Source organism: Bufo gargarizans, chromosome 3 (genome assembly GCF_014858855.1).
Source record: "Bufo gargarizans isolate SCDJY-AF-19 chromosome 3, ASM1485885v1, whole genome shotgun sequence".
Lineage (NCBI taxonomy): Eukaryota > Metazoa > Chordata > Amphibia > Anura > Bufonidae > Bufo > Bufo gargarizans.
Window position 1 is genome coordinate 409,945,102 of NC_058082.1, and position 19,819 is coordinate 409,964,920.

General features: G+C 44.9%; 1 protein-coding gene across 2 annotated transcripts in view; it reads right to left on the reverse strand.

The window, feature by feature from the left end:
* The window catches only part of LOC122933388 (complement receptor type 1-like), a 131,075-nt gene that overhangs the window by 49,501 nt on the left and 61,755 nt on the right, over nucleotides 1-19,819 (reverse strand). For both annotated transcript variants that reach the window (XR_006388426.1, XM_044288355.1), the window contains exons 10-13: nucleotides 19,562-19,741; nucleotides 12,021-12,200; nucleotides 7,590-7,775; nucleotides 3,939-4,035 (exon numbers count right to left, since the gene is read on the reverse strand). Coding sequence is in view for 1 of the 2 variants with exons in the window: in XM_044288355.1 (XP_044144290.1) it covers nucleotides 3,939-4,035; nucleotides 7,590-7,775; nucleotides 12,021-12,200; nucleotides 19,562-19,741 (643 nt within the window). In the remaining variant the exon portion in view is untranslated. The remainder of the gene's footprint in view (nucleotides 1-3,938; nucleotides 4,036-7,589; nucleotides 7,776-12,020; nucleotides 12,201-19,561; nucleotides 19,742-19,819) is intronic.

Below are 19,819 nucleotides of genomic sequence, written 5' to 3' on the forward strand. Positions count from 1 at the left end.
CCATGATAAAGAGGGACGGCTGGGGTAATACGTATTGCGCCGCTAGAGGTGAAATTCTTGGACCGGCGCAAGACGAACCAAAGCGAAAGCATTTGCCAAGAATGTTTTCATTAATCAAAAACGAAAGTCGGAGATTCGAAGACGATCAGATATCGTCGTAGTTCCGACCATAAACAATGACGACCGGTGAAAAGGCGGCATTATTCCCATGACCTGCCGAGCAGCTTCCGGGAAACCAAAGTCTTTGGGTTTCGGGGGGAGTATGGTTGCAAAGCTGAAACTTAAAAGGAATTGATGGAAGGGCACCACCAGGAGTGGAGCCTGCAGCTTAATTTGACTCAACACGGAGGAACCTCACCCGGCCCGGACACGAAAAGGATTGACAGATTGATAGCTCTTTCTCGATTCTGTGGGTGGTGATGCATGGACGTTCTTAGTTGGTGGAGCGATTTGTCTGGTTAATTCCGATAACGAACGAGACTCCTCTGTGATAACTAGTTACGCGACCCCCAGCGGTGAGGATTGTGTTGATCAGACACTTGGATAGTGAGACTGGACTTGTAGGTGAGGGCCTGCTGGTGAGCTGACCCTGTAAAAGATTTTATGCAAGGGCCTGCTGGTGAGCTGACCCTGTAAAAGATTTTATGCAAGGGCCTGCTGGTGAGCTGACCCTGTAAAAGATTTTAGGTGCGGCCCTGTGGGGAGCTGACCCTTTAAAATATTATATGCGAGAGCCTGCTGGTGAGCTAACCCTCTAAAAAAATTTGGGCGAGGGCCTGCAGCTGAGATGACCCTGTAAAACATTGTAGGTGAGGGCCTGTGGGGAGCTGACCCTCTAAAAAATTATACGCGAGGGCCTGCTGGTGAGCTGACCCTGTAAAACATTGTAGGTGAGGGCCTGCTGGTGAGCTGAACCTCAAAAATATTATATGCGAGGGCCTGCAGCTGAGCTGACCCTGTAAAACATTGTAGGTGAGGGCCTGCTGGTGAGCTGAACCTCAAAAATATTATATGCGAGGGCCTGCAGCTGAGCTGACCCTGTAAAACATTATATGCGAAGGGCATATATGAGAGGGCTTTATATGCGACGAATAAGCATGTTGATATGATGGAAGAGGAGGATGAAAAAATAAAGATTCAACTATATACCCTTGTTTGTGGTGGAAGGGGTGCATGGGAATACAGTGTATTCAGTACATTATAAACACCACATTTAAAGTGCCTTTATATTCATCAGCTTTCGTCTGGTGGAGTTGGGAAGTCATGGTCAATCTAAGCTGTGTTCATTTTTATCTGAGTCAACCTGTCAGCATTTTCAGTTGACAGACGGATACGCTTATCTGTTATAATGCCACCAGCAGCACTAAATACCCACTCAGACAAAAAGCTGGCGGCAAGGCAGGCCAGCACCTCTAAAGGCGTAGATCGCCAGTTCGTTCCATGTGTCCAGCATGGACACCCAGTAGTTGTAAGGCACTGAGGGATCATTGAGGATGCTGACACGGTCTGCTATGCACTCCTTTACGATCTTCCAAGTTTTGTGAAACTGTCCCAGGCTTTGGAGAGTGTTGCCCTGCCTCTGTTGGACCTGCTGTGTGTTCCCTTTTATCTCCCCTCCTCGTTTGGCCAAGGAAGTACAGACTCTGCCGCCAGCGTTGTCAGATGGAAATTTTTGGAGCAATTTTTCAACAAGGATCTTATGGTATTGCACCATTTTGCACATCCTCTCCACCAGAGGAATGAGAGATGAAAAGTTGTCTTTGTAGCGGGAGTCGAGAAGGATGAACAACCAGTAATCCGTGTTGACTAAAATGCGTATAACGCGTGGGTCGCTGGAAAGGCAGCCTAGCATAAAATCAGCCATGTGTACCAGAGTACCAACAGGCAAGACTGTTGTCATCAGGAGGATCACTCAATCTCCTCATCCTCTTCCTGCTCCTCTGTCAACCCATGCTGAACAGATGGAATTAAACTCCTCCTCTTCATTGTCCAATTTGTGCTGAGAAGACGAGCTGAGGATGGTCTGGCTATCAGCCTGTGTAATGTCTTCCCCCATTTACACCTCTTCCACATGCAAAGCGTTGTCCTTAATTGTGAAGAGCGAGCGTTTGAGTAGACACAGAAATGGGATGGTTACGCTGATAATAGCGCTATCGTCGCTCACCATCTGTGTTGATTCCTCAAAGTCTCTTAAATCCTCACAGAGGTCAGACATCCATGCTCACTCCTCACTTGTGAATAGCAGAAGCTGACTGGAAAGGGGACGACCATGTTGCAGCTGGTATTCCACTACTGCCCTCTGCTGCTCACAAAGCCTGGCCAACATGTGGAACGTCGAGTTCCAGCGAGTGCTCACATCACACAACAGCCGGTGAACTGGCAATTTTAAGCACTGCTGCAGCGTTGACAGTCCGGCTGAAGCTGTCGATGACTTGCAGGAATGTGCACACACGCTGTCCACCTTCACTAGTAGCTCAGGCAAATTGGGGTAGGTTTTGAGAAACCACTGAACCACTAAGTTTAAGACATGGGCTAGGCATGGGATGTGTTTGAGCTTGCCGAGCTCCAAAGCCGCCACCAAGTTACGGCGTTATCAGACACAACCATGCCTGGTTGTAGGTTGAGTGGCGAGAGCCACAGCTCAGTCTGGTCTCTTATCCCCTGCCACTGCTCTGCGGCGGTGTGCTGTTTGTCCCCTAAGTATATCAGCTTCAGCACGGCCTGTTGCTGCTTCCCCACTGCAGTGCTACACTGCTTCCAGCTACTGACTGGTACTGCATGCAGATAATTCGGAGGTGGAAGTGGAGGAGGAGGAAGAGGAGGAGAAGTGGGGGTTGGAGCCACTAACAGGGAAATGTATCGTCCCTGTTTGAATGCACTTGTCCATGTGTCCGTGTTTAAATGGACCTTCTCAGTAACTGCGTTGGTCAGGGCACGTGTAATGTTACGGGATACATGTTGGTGTAAGGCGGCACGGCACTCCTTGAAAAATAGTGGCGGCTTGGGACTGCGTAATGCGGGACGGTCGCCGACATCAGGCTGTGGAAGGCCTTAGTGTGCAGAAGCCTAAATGGCATCATTTTCAGGGCCAGTAATTGGGAAAGCTGGGTATTTAGTGCTATGGCCTGTGGGTGGGTGGGTGGCGATTTTCGCTTGCGTTCAAATGCCTGGGTAAGGACATTTGTACGTTGCGCTGGGACACGGAAGTGGATGTGGTCGCTGATGGTGCTTGCGAAGGTCCAGTTGCAGGACGAGAGGCATCTGAGCCTGCGTCTTGGACAGGGGATTGGCCAGTATGTAACCCAGGGGAAGAGGAGGCAGTGGTGTGACCCGCAGACACAGATTGTGGACCCAGGCGTTCGTCCCACTTATTACAGTGCTTGGATGCCATGTGGCAGATCATGCTGGTGGTGGCGAGGCTGCTAGTGTTCAAGCCCCTGCTCATTTTTGTATGGCACAGGTTGCAAATTACAATTCTTTTGTCATCTGTACTTTCCTCAAAAAAGAGCCAGACTGCGGAACACCTACCCCTTGGCAAGGGAGATTGCCGCACGGGTGCTCCGTGGAACAGTTGCGGACCTGTTTGATGTGGCCTGCCTTCTCCCTTTTGCCACCCCCACTGCTTCTTCCAGCCTGTTGCAGTGCTGCAGATCCTTCCCCCTCTGTACTGCTGTCCACGCTCAGCTTTCCACCTTCCCAGGTTGGGTCATTGACTTCATCGTTGAGTACCGCCATGTGCCGAGCCGAACAGGTGTTCGGCCAAGCATGCTCGATCATCACTAGTATTGACCCTACCCATAAAAAATGTAGATAGATAATAGGATCACCAGAACTACTTACATTAACACCTTCACTACCATAGACTACCGTAAATATGGTGTATGGGTCTTAAGTATTGTAATAAAAAGCAATAATCTAAAACAATTTCTTTTACTCACCCAGTATCACAGGCATATGTTATACGACTGCCATATACGAAATTGCCAGAAGTAATTCTTCCATGAGGCACATTTTCAGGTTCTACACATCTTATTGCTGAGTAAAAGAAAACAGTTAAAAAACTGAACCTAAAACAATTTCACAACAATTTCACCATAATGTATCTTTCTAGAACACAATTATACATGACTAAAACTGCATTTACAGTTGTGAGGGCTCATGCACATAACAGGCTCTGTTGGATTCTGCGCATACAGATGTTCTCCCAACAAAAGCCAAACTCCTTATACCTTTCAACGCATGTGATGCTGTGATTTCCTGTTGGGAATGTGTGGAATAAAGAGCAAATAAATACTCTGCATGCTTGTGCATTCAATTGAATGCATACTGCGGCGCATGAAAGTACAGCAGAGGTATCTTGGGTCTCCAAAGTAGCCCTAGTATGGCTCTGTAAAATGCTGAGCAAAGTGGCGATTAGCATCATATGGTACATGACAATCTTTTCCAAGCCCTGTACCTCACATGGATCCAGCGTGCACCCCTTGTATTGCTCTAATTGCTAGATTTTGCTGGATTTATTTCAAGCTGACAGCCCAGGGGGTGTCTCAGGGAGCATGTCCTGTAACTGTCATAGCTTCTAAAAGTGGATATGGCTGGTGGCAGTTGAAGGATGGAACTGAACATGTGCGACCACCTAAGTGAGGTGAAATGAGATGTGGAACAAAGCAAACATCAAGTGGTGCTGTACAAATACATTTTATTTAACCCTTTGGCTAGTTTTTTTTTTTTTTTTTTTTCTTCGTTGGCAACCCAGCAGTGTGTACAGCTTAGCAAGGGTTTGTCCTTATTGTGATTAATTTGCAATAGTGATTCACTCTCTTTCTATTTTAATGTGAATTGATAAAGTTTATGTTTTAATATACACATATACACATGTTCTATTCATCAGTGAAGGCACCATTAATTATGGCATAAAATGTAGTGGAAAGCAGCAAAATAAAATCCAAATGGGGTGGAATTGGAAAAAAACGCAATCCCTCCACCGTTTATACGGGTTCTGTTCCCATGGCGTTTTGTTTACGGCAAAACTGACCCATGCCCTTCATTCTATGGGTCAGTACAATTACACTGATACCCCATATGTATAGGTTTGTTATGTGTAAATAGTGTAAAAATAAATGTAAACTTTGAGAAATATTTTTTTTTTTTTACATCACCATATTCTGATCCCCATAACTTTTTAATACTTATGTCTACTGAGCTGATTAGGGGCTCATTTTTTTGCAGAACAATTCATAGTTTTTATTGATACCATTTTAGATTGTGACTTTTCATTTTTTTGGGTAAGAGAAGCAATGAAAAAAGGGCAAATCGGCTATTTTGACCCTTTTTTCAATTCCGACAATCGCTGTATTGGATTTTTATTTTTTATTTTAATATTATTGGCATTTTTGGTCACGGTGATGTTTATATTTATTGTTATTTTATTTTTTTATTATACGGAAAGGAGCGTAATTTAAACTTTTATATTTTTTTATTGTTATATATTTTAAGGCTCACAAATTTTTTATGTTTCATTTTGACCTATAAGGGATTTAAAAAATGGCAATTTCAATTACTCTCAAATATTGTTCACAAATATGTCTAAATCTGTGTTAGGGTCGATTCACACATCCCCAATTTCGTTCCGCAAACTGCGGACCCATTCATTTCTATGGGGCAGCACGACGTGCTGCCCAGACACGGAACTGCGGACCCGCACTTCCGGGTCCGCAATTCTGTTCCCGAAAAAAAATAGAACAAGTCCTATTCTTCTCCACAATTGCGGACAAGAATAGACATATGCTATTAGTGCCGGCAAAATGCGGAACGCACATTGCTGCTGTCCGTGTTTTGCGGATCCGTGGATCCGCAAAACATGTTGCGGACGTGTGAATGGACCCTAAGTGAGCACTTCTCCTTTGCTGGCACACATCGAAGGCATGCCTGTGCAATATTCATGTTGTCTAATCAGCACCTTAATATGTCACAGCTGTGAGGTGGGATGGATTATCTTTGCAAAGGAGAAGTGCTCACTAACACAGATTTAGACAGATTTGTGAACAATATTTGAGAGTAATGGGTCTTTTGTGTATGTAGAAAATGTTTCAGATCTTTGAGTTCAGCTCATGCAAAATGGGAGCAAAACTGAAAGTGTTGCGTTTATTTTTGTTCAGTGTATGCAACATCCAAAATCTAGTGATTGCCAACCAGCATAAAATATTTTGTATATAACTGCCTTGTATGGTGTTTACATGCCAAGAGCAATTCCCATGGCTTCTTTCTAAAAGGCCGAGTTCACATTTCAGTGATTTGGTCAGTGGTGCAGATCTTTCCCTTATACCTTATATCTGTGGAGGCTCCAGTCCTGGTTTTGGCTCACAATCACTGATGTAAATCACTGACCAAAACACTAGGCCTAAGGCTACATGCACACGACAGTTAAAAATGGCTGTGTGACGGCCATCTAAGTAACGGCCGTCACACAGCCGTTTTTAGCACCAGTGAAAGTATATGGGGCTATTCACATGGCCGTTCTTTTACACTGTGGGTCACATTTATTTAGCTGGGGGCCTACATGGGGGCATTATAAAAAAAATTATATACACTGTGGAGGAAATTTATTTCGCTGGGGGACATTATTTTAGCTGGGGGCCTACTATCCTGTGGGTGTTCTCAGAAGGGTGGATCTAGAAATAACTGCCAATCAAATTCATCAATTTTTCATGTCCATTTTTAAGGGACATGAAAAACTGATCCAAAACGGATGCAAAACGGACACACGGACAGAAAATTGATGCACACACTGATGCAAAATGGCCATGAAAAACTGACAGTGTGTCAGTTTTTAACTGACTTTTTTTTCACTGTCATGTGCATGAGGCCTAACTTTCTCAGCAATGAGTGACAAGCAATTAAGCATAGTGGCAGATATACAGCAGCTGTCAAACATAGCTGGATTAGAAAAAAACGGGGCGATTGCTCTCTTTATGACTACACCAGAATACCAGCCTGTATTCTCTGTTTGTAGAAAATATCCATTTTTGCATAGCCTAGCAGAGCTGTCAATATAATATGCTAAAGTATAGTGACAGATCCACTTTAACCCTTTAAGGCCTGGAGGTCTTATTTTTCTTTTGTGTTTTTGTTTTGTGCTTCCCACAGCCATAACTTTTTTATTTGTCTGTTCAAATAGCCATATGAAGGCTTTTTTTTTTGCAGGAAAACGCCACCACGTCACCATTTAATATTACATATGATGTAGTGGGAAGCGGGAAATAAATTCCAAATGGGGTGAAATTGAAAAAAAATAAATAAATAGCAATTCCACCACAGTTTTACGTTTTTTTATTTTTTTATTTATGACGATTTATGTGCGATAAAACTGACTGGTTACTTTTATTCTACAGTATGAATCCGGCGATACTTTATATGTATAGTTTTTTTTTTGTGCTTTGTGATAGTGATAAAAGAAATTAAAAAGTGGGAAGAAAAATCAGTTTTATTTTTTTTGTCGCTATATTTTGACCCCTATAACTTTTGTGTAATTATGTGTACGAAGCTGTATGGCAGCGATCTTTACATATGTATTACTAGAAAAGTATACATACGTTTACAGAACTCAGGAGAAGAAGACCAGCGCAGTCCTAAACACGTGACTGTATTTACTGCACCAGGAATAGGTTCGTAGCCTTCCTTACATCTGTACTTCAATATTGTTCCTTCAAGGAAAATTAATTCAGCAGTCGGTTCCACTAGTTCTGCATATTGGTAGCGAGGAACAGATCGACAAGTACCTTAAAAAAAAAGGGTAAAAACCAACATTTAAATATATAACTGTGACGAAACCAACCTCGCCACGGTGTTTTGAAGGGGGCTGGTTGCTAGCCTCTTGCCTCAGGATTATGGCCCATACTAACTTTAAAGAAAACAGACCGGCCGCACAGCTTAAATCTGTCTTTGGAATTGTGTTTTATGTTATTATGCGTTCAGTTAAATTGTATGTTATGTGAGGGCACCCAGATAGCTAATATTATTGTATTCGTGTATTCTGAGTGCCATTCACCTAATGATATGCACTCAGACTTGAGCTATCTGGGGATATGTTAAATGTCTGTGTTTGCTGTGGGGGTGTGACATTGTGTGTTTGGGTGGTGATTCCTGTCCTGTTGTCTCCACGTGTGTATTGGTGTTTTCCCTTTGTCCTGAGACATAATTGGATTGCTCCTCGGGTGTCGCCAGGCAGAGAGGAGGAAACCATGATGCATTGTGGGGATGTGTTGTGTCTGTGTATCCTGAATTTCTGCATATCTGTCCTGTGTCGCAGTCTCCATTCTGGTCCCCTAAGGGCGTGGCCACCAGATGGGGACCTGCATAAATACGGGCGGGTAGCCCTCAATAAAGGGTTCCTGTTTTATCCTTCATCATGCTGAGACTGGTGTTTGGATAACTGATCAAACTGGGGGATTGCTATACGCTGAAGATTTGCTATACTCCCCCTGCATAACTACTAGCTCTTGTAAGAGCTGTTCCTGCTCTCTGGCTGGAGGAGAGGTTCACCCACTGGAGCCTGGAGCCTTGTCGTAGGTCCAGCGTGGGTGGAGGACGGTGAGACCCCAACCAAGCTGCGGCGGTTCGTGGGGTCTGCAGTGCGTACGGTGTCAAGTGGAGTGCTTGGAGTCCTCGGAAAGCACTAGGAGCATCTATCGACGGAGGTACCCGGTCGGGGTGCCAGGCGTTACGTTACATTGGTGGCAAGCGGTGGGATGGCGTCCTAGTGTGAGGAGAAGCAGCTCGGAGACACCGTTCGTGGAGTATATTGAGGGCAACGCTAGTATCCGTACAGCTCCCCTGGCTACAGCAGGATGGAATCGGCTAGTCTTCGAACAGCGTTCCACTACGAGGAGGATGATGACCCGGACTGGAGGGATGCAGTCCGGAAAGGCGTCTGGCACGAGGCCCTGGAAGATGTACAGCGTCGGCGGGGCGAGTGTCTCCCCAGTGAGGAGCAGCAGTTGCGGATGCGAGTGGCCCTGCGAATGCCCCTTCTGGGAGAGGAGCCCCTGAATGAGTGGGTGACAGAACTGGAGAGCCTGGTATGGAAGGAGCTTTGGCTAGATGACGCCTACCAGGCACTCTGGTGGTATGTGATTCGGCACTCTCCCTGGATGGCTGAGCACGACAGACCCGAGGGTGAGGATTATGATGGCCCTGGCCTGTTGTTTGAGGCCTTCGCAGAACCGGAGTTCGGAGATGCTGGAGGGTCCCGGTTCTGGGATATCTATGACTACAGAGAGGCTATGCATGATTGGGCTACAGCGAGAGAGGTGAGACAAGACCTGGCATCTCTAGTGACAAAGGAGTGGGAGCTGGAGCAGGACTACCAATACTTCTTCAGCTCAATTCGGTCCCAATATACACTGCCAGAGAGCTGGGTGGCAGTCCCAGACCTACAACCCTACAGCTGGGAAGATCCGACTGAAGTATCCCCTGCTTCAGTACCAGCTACAGAGGTAGGGGTCCTCATAGACTGGTCCTGTGAGGAACCACAACAGGCAGGTGGAGACGGGACCAAGGGCTCTCCACCGGGATGCTGGCCCAGACCCTCAGCAGCAGCCGGAGTTGCCAGGTGTGGACGCAGGTGATCCTGACTCGCAAATGTTGAGGGACCTCACAGACTGGTCCTGGGAGGACCCACAGATGGCAGGTGGAGATGGGACCGAGGTCTCTCTACTGGCCCTACAGGGATGCTGGGCCGTTTGCCCAGATCTCCAGCGGCAGTGCATATCACAGGGAGAGGAGACAACCGGTCTCTCTCCCCAGCGGCAACCTGAGTTCCAGGGGGAGGAGATGCGGGGTCCCTCTGCCTTACAGCAACCAGAGTCCTGGGGAGGAGAGGCAACCGGCCTCACCTTCCACCAGCAGCCGGAGATACCAGGAAAAGGGGAACACAAGCCCTTCTGCATAGGCGCAGATGAGACCGCGGGCTCGGTGCCAGTCCTACAGGGATGCTGGACAGTCGGTCCAGATCCCCATCCATCTCCGCAGGGATACCAGGAGGAGGAGGTAAGCGAGCCCTCCCCTTCCCAGCTACTTCCCAACAGAGTTCTGGGGGCAGGGGATGAGCCTGCGCTACCCACTGATTTCTTCCCAGCGGAAGTGCTGGCATCTGGGCAGAGTGCAGTCGGCCTCTGCCCTCCCCTATCCTCTTCTCCAGAGCCGGACTCCCCACCGGCTACCCCCACGGAAGAGCTGGCCTCTGGGCAGAGCGCAGTCGGCCTCTGCCCTCCCCTATCCTCTTCTCCAGAGCCGGACTCCCCACCGGCTACCCCAGCGGAAGAGCTGGCATCTGGGCAGAGCGCAGTCGGCCTCTGCCCTCCCCTACCCTCTTCTTCAGAGCCGCACTTTCCACAGGCTACCCCCGCGGAAGAGCTGGCATCTGGGCAGAGCGCAGTCGGCCTCTGCCCACCAAGTACCTACAGCTCCAAGCTGGAGAACCACAAGGCAGCAAGGAGTCGCAGATGCCCACTCAACAGCTGGGGACATACGGAACAGAGCCAGGCCCCAAAATTCAACAGGTCCAGTATGGGGTTGTGGTTGGACTGCCAGACTAACTCAGGTACTGACCGTGAGGTCAGGTATCTGGTTAGTCTTCCCTGGAAAGGGGAGATGTGTGACGAAACCAACCTCGCCACGGTGTTTTGGAGGGGGCTGGTTGCTAGCCTCTTGCCTCAGGATTATGGCCCATACTAACTTTAAAGAAAACAGACCGGCCGCACAGCTTAAATCTGTCTTTGGAATTGTGTTTTATGTTATTATGCGTTCAGTTAAATTGTATGTTATGTGAGGGCACCCAGATAGCTAATATTATTGTATTTGTGTATTCACCTAATGATATGCACTCAGACTTGAGCTATCTGGGGATATGTTAAATGTCTGTGTTTGCTGTGGGGGTGTGACATTGTGTGTTTGGGTGGTGATTCCTGTCCTGTTGTCTCCACGTGTGTATTGGTGTTTTCCCTTTGTCCTGAGACATAATTGGATTGCTCCTCGGGTGTCGCCAGGCAGAGAGGAGGAAACCATGATGCATTGTGGGGATGTGTTGTGTCTGTGTATCCTGAATTTCTGCATATCTGTCCTGTGTCGCAGTCTCCATTCTGGTCCCCTAAGGGCGTGGCCACCAGATGGGGACCTGCATAAATACGGGCGGGTAGCCCTCAATAAAGGGTTCCTGTTTTATCCTTCATCATGCTGAGACTGGTGTTTGGATAACTGATCAAACTGGGGGATTGCTATACGCTGAAGATTTGCTATACTCCCCTGGCATAACTACTAGCTCTTGTAAGAGCTGTTCCTGCTCTCTGGCTGTAGGAGAGGTTCACCCACTGGAGCCTGGAGCCTTGTCGTAGGTCCAGCGTGGGTGGAGGACGGTGAGACCCCAACCAAGCTGCGGCGGTTCGTGGGGTCTGCAGGGCGTACGGTGTCAAGTGGAGTGCTTGGAGTCCTCGGAAAGCACTAGGAGCATCTATCGACGGAGGTACCCGGTCGGGGTGCCAGGCGTTCCGTTACAATAACAATCGATAACAACCAGCATTGGGAAAGATCCATTGACAGCGCAACAGGTATAAATGACATCTCAAAGTTAAAGTGGTTCTCTGGGTTCAGAGCTGGACCTGGATACAAGCTCTTCTTTATTGTTTTACTACGTATGAGAGGCGCATCAGAGCATTTCCTTGCTTCAATGCTCCCCCTTGTTGCGCTGCATCGCTCAGTGTGACCCATTGTTGTGTGCCGGTGACGCAGCAGGCTTCACAACACTATGCAAACCAGAGACTTCCGACTAGCGGTGAGCCCGGTGATGTCAAATGGGTGGTCTATAGCCCTGCCGCTTGGAGGCGGCTACTATGCAAAGTAGCAAAGAAATGCTCCGATGGTCCTCTTATGTGTTGTAAAAGAATAAAGAGGTTACATCCGGGTTCAGTCTTGAAGCAGGAGAACCCTTTTAATTATGTATAAATATATACTTTAAAGTAAGCACTTACCAACACACTTTGGCAGTTCAGGTTCCCATTTACTACTTTCATTACATTTCACAGTATCAGATCCAATCATTTTATATTGTGACCCGCACCTAAATCTCACAACAGTGTTCATGATGTATGGGCCTATAAATCCTGAAACTTTGTATGCGTTGTCCACATTTGGATCAGTACACTGAACAGCTGAGAATAAACAGAAAATCATGAGAGTGAAACTTTGAGCATAATGTATTATTGAGCTCAAGGAAAGACAATCAGGACCCCAGCCATTACAATTAAAGGTAACCTGTCACCAAGAAACTGTAAAACCTGGCAACATGTCTTGTAGGGCGACCTCGGCTGAACATAATTATACATTTCAAGTATGGATTTAGTTCTTTATTTGGGGGAAAATATACTCAATCCATATGCAAATGAACAGATAAGTGCACCCAGGACAGACCTAAGTCACTCTATGAACCTGTCAGGGATCAGAGAGGAAGGAAAAAGGGTACACTCTGACTCCACCCTCAACCCCTGTCCCTGCCTACTTACACTACCCACCCTAGGCGACGGGGCGTAACTGGGTGATGGTCCCTTACTTACATAAGTGCACAGAGGAAAGATACAGAAGGTCAACAAGCCAAGGGTCAGAACCAGGAGAAGGGGGAGTACAAATGGAGCAGGCAAATGTAAGGTCAACAGTCAGAGCCAAGGTCAATCCAGGAGAGCAAATACGTACAAAGGATGAGATGAAGTCGAGGTCAAAGAACGAGCTGAGGTCACAAGGTCAGGAGGTCAATCAGAACAAGCAGCCGAAGACTAGAACCAAAGAACAAGGAAGCACCAATGGACCAGTATCACAGGCAACCTGTAGCCAGCAGGTTGCCTGTATTTATAGTGGCGAGTGAGGGTCATGTGACGTGGCCAGCGTCACATGACAGACAGACAAGTCGAGCACCGAGTGATCAGCTCGGCGCTCAGGGCAGACCTAGTAGCAAGGAGACTCCCAGCTAGCAAAGCCGCCCTGGGAACGAGGTCGAACACAGATCCTCGCTCCCGAAGCTAAGCAGCAGGTCTGTGGCTGATGGGAGACCGAGTGGGGCCACTTTGTTTGTTTTTTCAGGGCCACTTTAAGTTTCCAGTAAGTCCCTGAGCACTGGGGCAATGTCTCTTTCCTTTCATATTAGTAAGGCATTTGATACAGTTTTTTGGGCATACCACCTCTTTATGGCACTGGATAGATGGGGATTTCCTCTGCATTCTGTCTCCTGGTTGAAAACTCTTTATAGTGCACTATAATGGATTTTTCTCTGAGTTCTAATGTCCCTTGCGGCACCCATCAGGCTTGTCTGCTTTTGCCCTTGCTCTTCATTTTAGCCCTCGAAACCTTAGCAATTCATGTTTGCCATGATCCCATATACAAGGCCTAGAATTATCCTCAGTAACTTATAAATTATGTTTGTTCAACAATGATATTCTGAAACTTGTTTCCTCTCTCATCTCCCAGGCCAGCGTACTTTGGGTTTTATCCAACTTTGGATCAATCTTAGTCCTAGTGGAGAAGCATACTAAGTCTCATGCACAAAACATTTCACTCCCCTCTTCAACAGTCACAATTTTACCGTCTTAATTTTCTTTTCATAGGGTATTCAACCAGCTAGATTAATTAGCTTGTTAGCTATTTACCCTCTCTTCTAAGGTGTATTATGTTTTAAAGGTTATTTATTGAAGTTTTGAAACAGTATATAACAAAATACAGCAAAATTTAAAGCTAAATTAAAAGAAAAATGAATGGGGAATGGGGAATTCCACCAGGCAAGTGTGTGTGCTTGGAGTCTCGGGGGAACATAGGATTACCCAGAATATATTCTAGGGGAGAGTTGTCACACTGTAAAGAGGACTTATGAGGACTGTAAAGAGCCCTTTGGCTGTGGAGAAAGAGTCCAACACCTTCAACAGGGATGGGAATGACAGGATGGGTTTAGTAAGCTCTAAGGTATATTGTAGCTATTTTGGAAGACAAGGGTAAATATCACATTCCATGGCTGGGCCGGGTTCATGCTCTAAAAATTTTGTTTTTGCCTGAATTACTATAACCTTTTCGCCTGCTCCCCCCGAATCATTATCTCTGGATTTTCCAGACGTTGATAAATACATATGTCTACAGTAGTGGTATCCCTAGAGTCAACAGGGCCATTTTATATCAGCATAAATCCCAGGATGGGCTCAGTTCCTCAATGTGACAAAAACATTATCAGGTGGCTCAACTAGCTCTCTATCATGCTTCTGTAAAACCTCCTCTCCAATTAATCCTGTAGACACTGGAACACCCCCCCCCCCCCTCCCCCCAGGTTATTTTATCACTACAGATGAGGGAAATGATTCCAAACTAATTGAATTTGTTTTTTTCCCAAAACTTCGGCTTCCAACGAACATTACGTTTTTGGGATTCATCTCGCATGTACCAATCAAAATTGCATCTGTTACAATACAAAATTATGTATATACAAATAGGCTTGAGTTGTAAAAAAAAAATATATCACCAATTAAAAATACCAGCACAGTGCACAAAATAAACATAGTATTAAATCACATCTTTATTATATGGTCAATCTGAATAAAACATATGATACAAAAATAGACCCACAACACTAGGGTCAAGTAAGGAGGGATCAACCTCTATATTAAATAGTCAGCTGCATCTAACAGCATATAGCATGCGTGTGGACAACAGCATATAGCATGCGTGAAATGAATCTAACCAAGTCTTCAGGCACAAAATAACAGTATAGTACTAAGTATACGTGAGGGATAGGTTCTAATGATAGCAGAGGTATACCAACCATACAGAATGCCCAAGAACCCAAGCATGTTTTGCTTTAATGCTTCTTCTCGGCATGCAGTCTCAGAAGACCCCAGAATGTCCTACATGACTTTTCAGGACAACTGGGGCAGTTCTGATCTGGGTCGAATTTATTTTAGCCGAATCAAATCTGCTGGCATTTCAACTGAATTGGATCCACATAATCCAGTCAGTCGTATTAATCTTGTTTAAAAGGTTATTCGTGAGGTATAAATAATACTCACTCTCATCATCATTTCACATTTACATATATTCATATATTCATTAATAGCTTAAATTTTCACAAACGTACATAAAATAATTATGTTGCATTTAAAATCACAACTATAATCAGTATCTCAGTAACTGGTTTTAAATGCAACATAAATATTTTATGTACATTTGTGAAGATTGAAGCTATTAATGAATATTAGAGATGAGCGAATTTTGTGCCTTGCAGTGAAATGCATAAGGAGTCTGCTGTGGTAGTGAAATAATACTGCGAGTCCGTATGACTTGCAGGTGACAGGCGTCGCTCTTAGAATCACTGCACACTTCACTTATTAGTGCAGTCACGGGGCCAGAACTGACCAAATAACTAATGTATGAACTAAGCCTTACAGGTCAATGTTAGCGCCAAGAAGAAGCGCACTCCTTTTACACCGTCGTCAGCTGATTCCACATAGATGTCTACAGAACCTGTTCTATTAAATGCGCATACAAGTAGAGCCGCCCCTGGACAGAGTGGAGAGAATGTCAGCAGTAAGTTTGTGTTGACGTCACTGATTAATTTGCACTTCCTCTGATCAATCAGAACAATAACCCACAAAAAACGGATCCTGTCTGTGGAGCATCCGCCTTCACTCGGTCAGCATTTGGTCAGTAACCCATCAGTATTGCTAATGCCCAAAAAAACTGGACTGGATCCAAAACAGAGATGACTAAGTCAACAATTCAAGAACTGCTCGGTTGCTGGTCAAGACACGAGCGCTAGCCGACACTGGGCGCTCAGGCCTCTCGATGTGACCCCTGCTGCCACGGCCCCTTACTCTGCTGCGACCTCTGCCTGCGCCAGAAACATTTAGGCCTCTGCCACTCGCCTGTGTAATACCAGAAACTTCTCTGTCTGACATACTGTTAGATCAAATAAATAAATAAAAAGGAAATTGAAACACCACAAAAAAGTCTGTAATTTTCTCACTTCACCACACAAGCCCCTTTTTTCCCTACTAAGGCCTCATGCACATGACTGTTATTGTGTCTCGTGTCCAGTGTGCGTGATTTTTTGCGGACCTATTGACTTTCAATGGGACCGTGGAAAACTCGGCTAATGCACCGTTTGTCATCCGCGTCCGTGATCCGTGTTTCCAGTCCGTGAAAAAAATAGGACCTGTCCTATTTTTTTCACGAACAACGGTTCGCGGACCCATTCAAGTCAATGGGTCCGTGAAAAATCACGGCGGCACACAAGATTGTCGTCTGGGTCCATTTTCTTTTGCATGGCAAACTTGACTTAGTTTTTTTTTTACTTTCCTTCATGTCTGGTGATCCTCCAAAAATAAAGGAAGACACAAGGAAACAAAAACGGACACGGATCACGGAACAACGGAACCCCTTTTTGCGGACCGCAAAAAACTACTGTCTTGTGCAGCAGGCCTAATAGACACAAAGAAGGGCTTTAGAACATATAACTGAACCACTGAACTGCAAATATATTTTTCTTTTGTCACTGATACACGGCAAAAAGTACTGTAATTATAGCACTTCACCACACAACGGCTAATAAGCCCCTTTTTTCCCACTAATACAAGTCAAAAAATGCTTTATAACATATAACTGCACAGCACAGGGGCAAATAAGACGTAGAAATATTTCCTTGCTGATTGGAGTCGGGAAGGAATTTTTATTCCCCTAAAGTGAGGAAAATTGGCTTCTACCTCACAGGTTATTTTTGCCTTCCTCTGGATCAACTTGCAGGATGACAGGCCGAACTGGATGGACAAATGTCTTTTTTCGGCCTTATGTACTATGTTACTATGTTACTAATAAACCATGTTAATGGCTGTAACATCCCAATAACAAGAACGGTTTTCTGGAATTACAGAGCTGTATAATGGCAATTTGGGTTCCCAGTCAGTGCAGCAAGGTGTAATAGGATTGTTCCTATTACCCATGCTGTAACCTCCCCTACTGAACTCTGTTCAACATAAATGCTGTGGAATGATTACTCCCTATCCTTTCCCTACACCTTGAATAATCTTACCCTGCACTAGTAAATATATTTTATTTACTAAAAAATATTTGTGAGGCAAGGTAACAAAAAATAGCTGTTTTGGCTCAGTTTTTTATTTTTTGTTATTTGCAATGTTCATCTGACAGGTTAGATCATGTCATATTTTTATAGAGCAGGTTGTCACGGATGCGGCAATACCAAATATGACAACTTTTTTGTTTGTTTGTTTCAGTTTTACATAATAAAGCATTTTCTAAAAAGTTTTTTAGTGTCTCCATATTTTTTTAATTATTTTTTGAGGATGCTTTTTTTTTTACTTGAAACTTAAAAAAAAAAAAATTGGGAAAGCTTTTTTAACTTCTCTTCGCTTAAATTTTTGTCCCATTCTAGGACTTCAACCTTTAGGAGTACTTTTTGGGTACTCAATGTAATTCACCTACAGGCCGCTTGCCTGTGAGATCCAGGGTGCTGGATCTCACAGGCTCTCCCGGAAGGCAGTCACAATGCCTTGAGGCATCGGGCTTCCTTCCCTGCCATCGGGTTCCCGTCACAGCAGCGCAGGGACCCGATAGCCACCCCGCACATGTCTGAAGCCTGCACGTGCCGCGGTCAGCGCTGACCGTAGCCGTGCAGGGGTCAATGTTTTGGCACTGGTGATTTCACTGATGCCGGCACATACAGCAGGGGTCCAGCTATCAGTGACTGCCAGACCCCTGCCGCTGATCGGGCGGGCGCAGCTCTTGCACCCACCCGATCAACATGACGTACATGTACTTCTTTGGTCTTTAAGTCACGTCCAGAGATGAAGTACATGTACGTCATGGGTCCTTAAGGTGTTAATATTGTGTACGTACAGTGATTTAAAATATTTTTGTAATGTATTGTCTACTAAAAACAGGGTGTAAAGATTCTGTCTTCAGAAGATGTCTGTGGGTAACACGCAGAGGCTTCCTGCCACCTCTAGTCACTACCTAACTATGTAAATGTGGCCTAACAATCACTGTCCATCACTCTGCCTATCTAACTTGTTACAGACAGGCATATTCAATGCTCAGTAGAACTGAAGACTGAACATAGGCTCTACTTAGCAACGATCAATTACAGCTTTGGGCCCCAGAGGAAACGGTGCAGAGTATGAGAGTGGTAGTGTTGTGTCACTGTGTATTCCTTCAGGCCATTGTTCCTTGAGGATTGGTGCAGTGGAAATGTATAATTGAAGAATAAGGCCAGAATTAAACGTATAAAAGAGGACATGTCACCACAAAATGCAATGCAACCTGAAGCCACCATGTTATTTATAGCATTGGTACAATGAGGTGTTATCAGTGATTGATAGCATTGTGTGTATAAGATAGCTGCCAGTCACTGATAACACCTCCTTCGTGTGCCGATAAGTAGAGATGAGCGAAGTTTTGAAAAATTAGATTCAGTTACTTTGCTGAAGTTCAAAAAGAAATTCAGTTCGTAAAAAAAATTGAAAAATAAACAGTAACGTGAAAACAGCTATACTGCCACAATAGTGCCCCCCCCTCCCAATCTGCCATGGGGCCACTATTGTCACTGTTACTGCCACTGCTGCCACCCTCCCCAGTCTGTCATGAGGCCACTATTGTCACTGTTACTGCCACTGCTGCCACCCTCCCCACTCTGTCATGGGCCAACTACTTGAATCTTGGGGTACTGCATGGTTAAGTCCATGGCAATAAATTAGACCTGACAGTAACATTGACCTATAATACTGATGCACAGTAAATCTACAGCTAACAGAAGGGATTAAAAAGCATGTGTTTGGACTGCCACAACATGTATTAAAAGAACAGTTTTTTTCTCCACTACTTTATTGGCGCTGCCTCCATTTCTTTATTTTTTTTCCACTAAGGAGCCATTAGGACACAGTTCCTGCAGGGGCACACCCGGGTTTTTGGCTTTACTGAAGGGTGCTGTATGCTTTTCTTTTTGTTCAACCGAAGTGATAATCAATGAATCTTGGTGCACTGCACAGTGATGTAGACAGTACCTACAGAATGGATTAACTATGAATGTGGGTGCACTCGGACGTAATGCACACAGCAATACACTCTCCCTGTAGTTTAACTTCTAAGCCTTCACACTGAGATTGGGCCAACAGGTGGGATAATTATGATTAGACATAGTGGCCTGGGTATATCTAATTTATCACGATTTCTGACAAATTAATTCAGAACTAATCAAATTTGTTGTCGACGTATGGCAAATTGGGCGAATCAAATTTTTTAAAACTTCACTTGTCTCTAAAGGTGATCATGTCATTTTTAACACATAGAGAACACTGTAACCCCCAAAACCAGGGATGAATTATTTTTGTTTTTCAATTGTACTCCACAAATAATTTTCTACATTTTCCAATACAAGATATGGTAAATTAATGGTGCAATTAAAAAGCATGTTAATTATTCATTTCTATTCTAGTAAACATTATCTTTACTGCATTGTGAAGACATATCTAACCTCTGCATTCTGGGGCTTGAGAACTCCACTGTCCTTCCTCTGTACAGGAAATGCTCTGTTGACCTATAAGGGCTAGATTTCCACTGCATACATATTTAACAGAATCAAGATAGGTATACTCCTCTCTTTCTGGATAATAATGTCCATTTGCAGTATCTGGTGGTGGAGGACATGCTTGCACTAAAAGAGATAAAATAAAAATATGTAGATAACATGGTCCAGAAAAAGATTTCATTAAGACTACATTCAGATGACCGT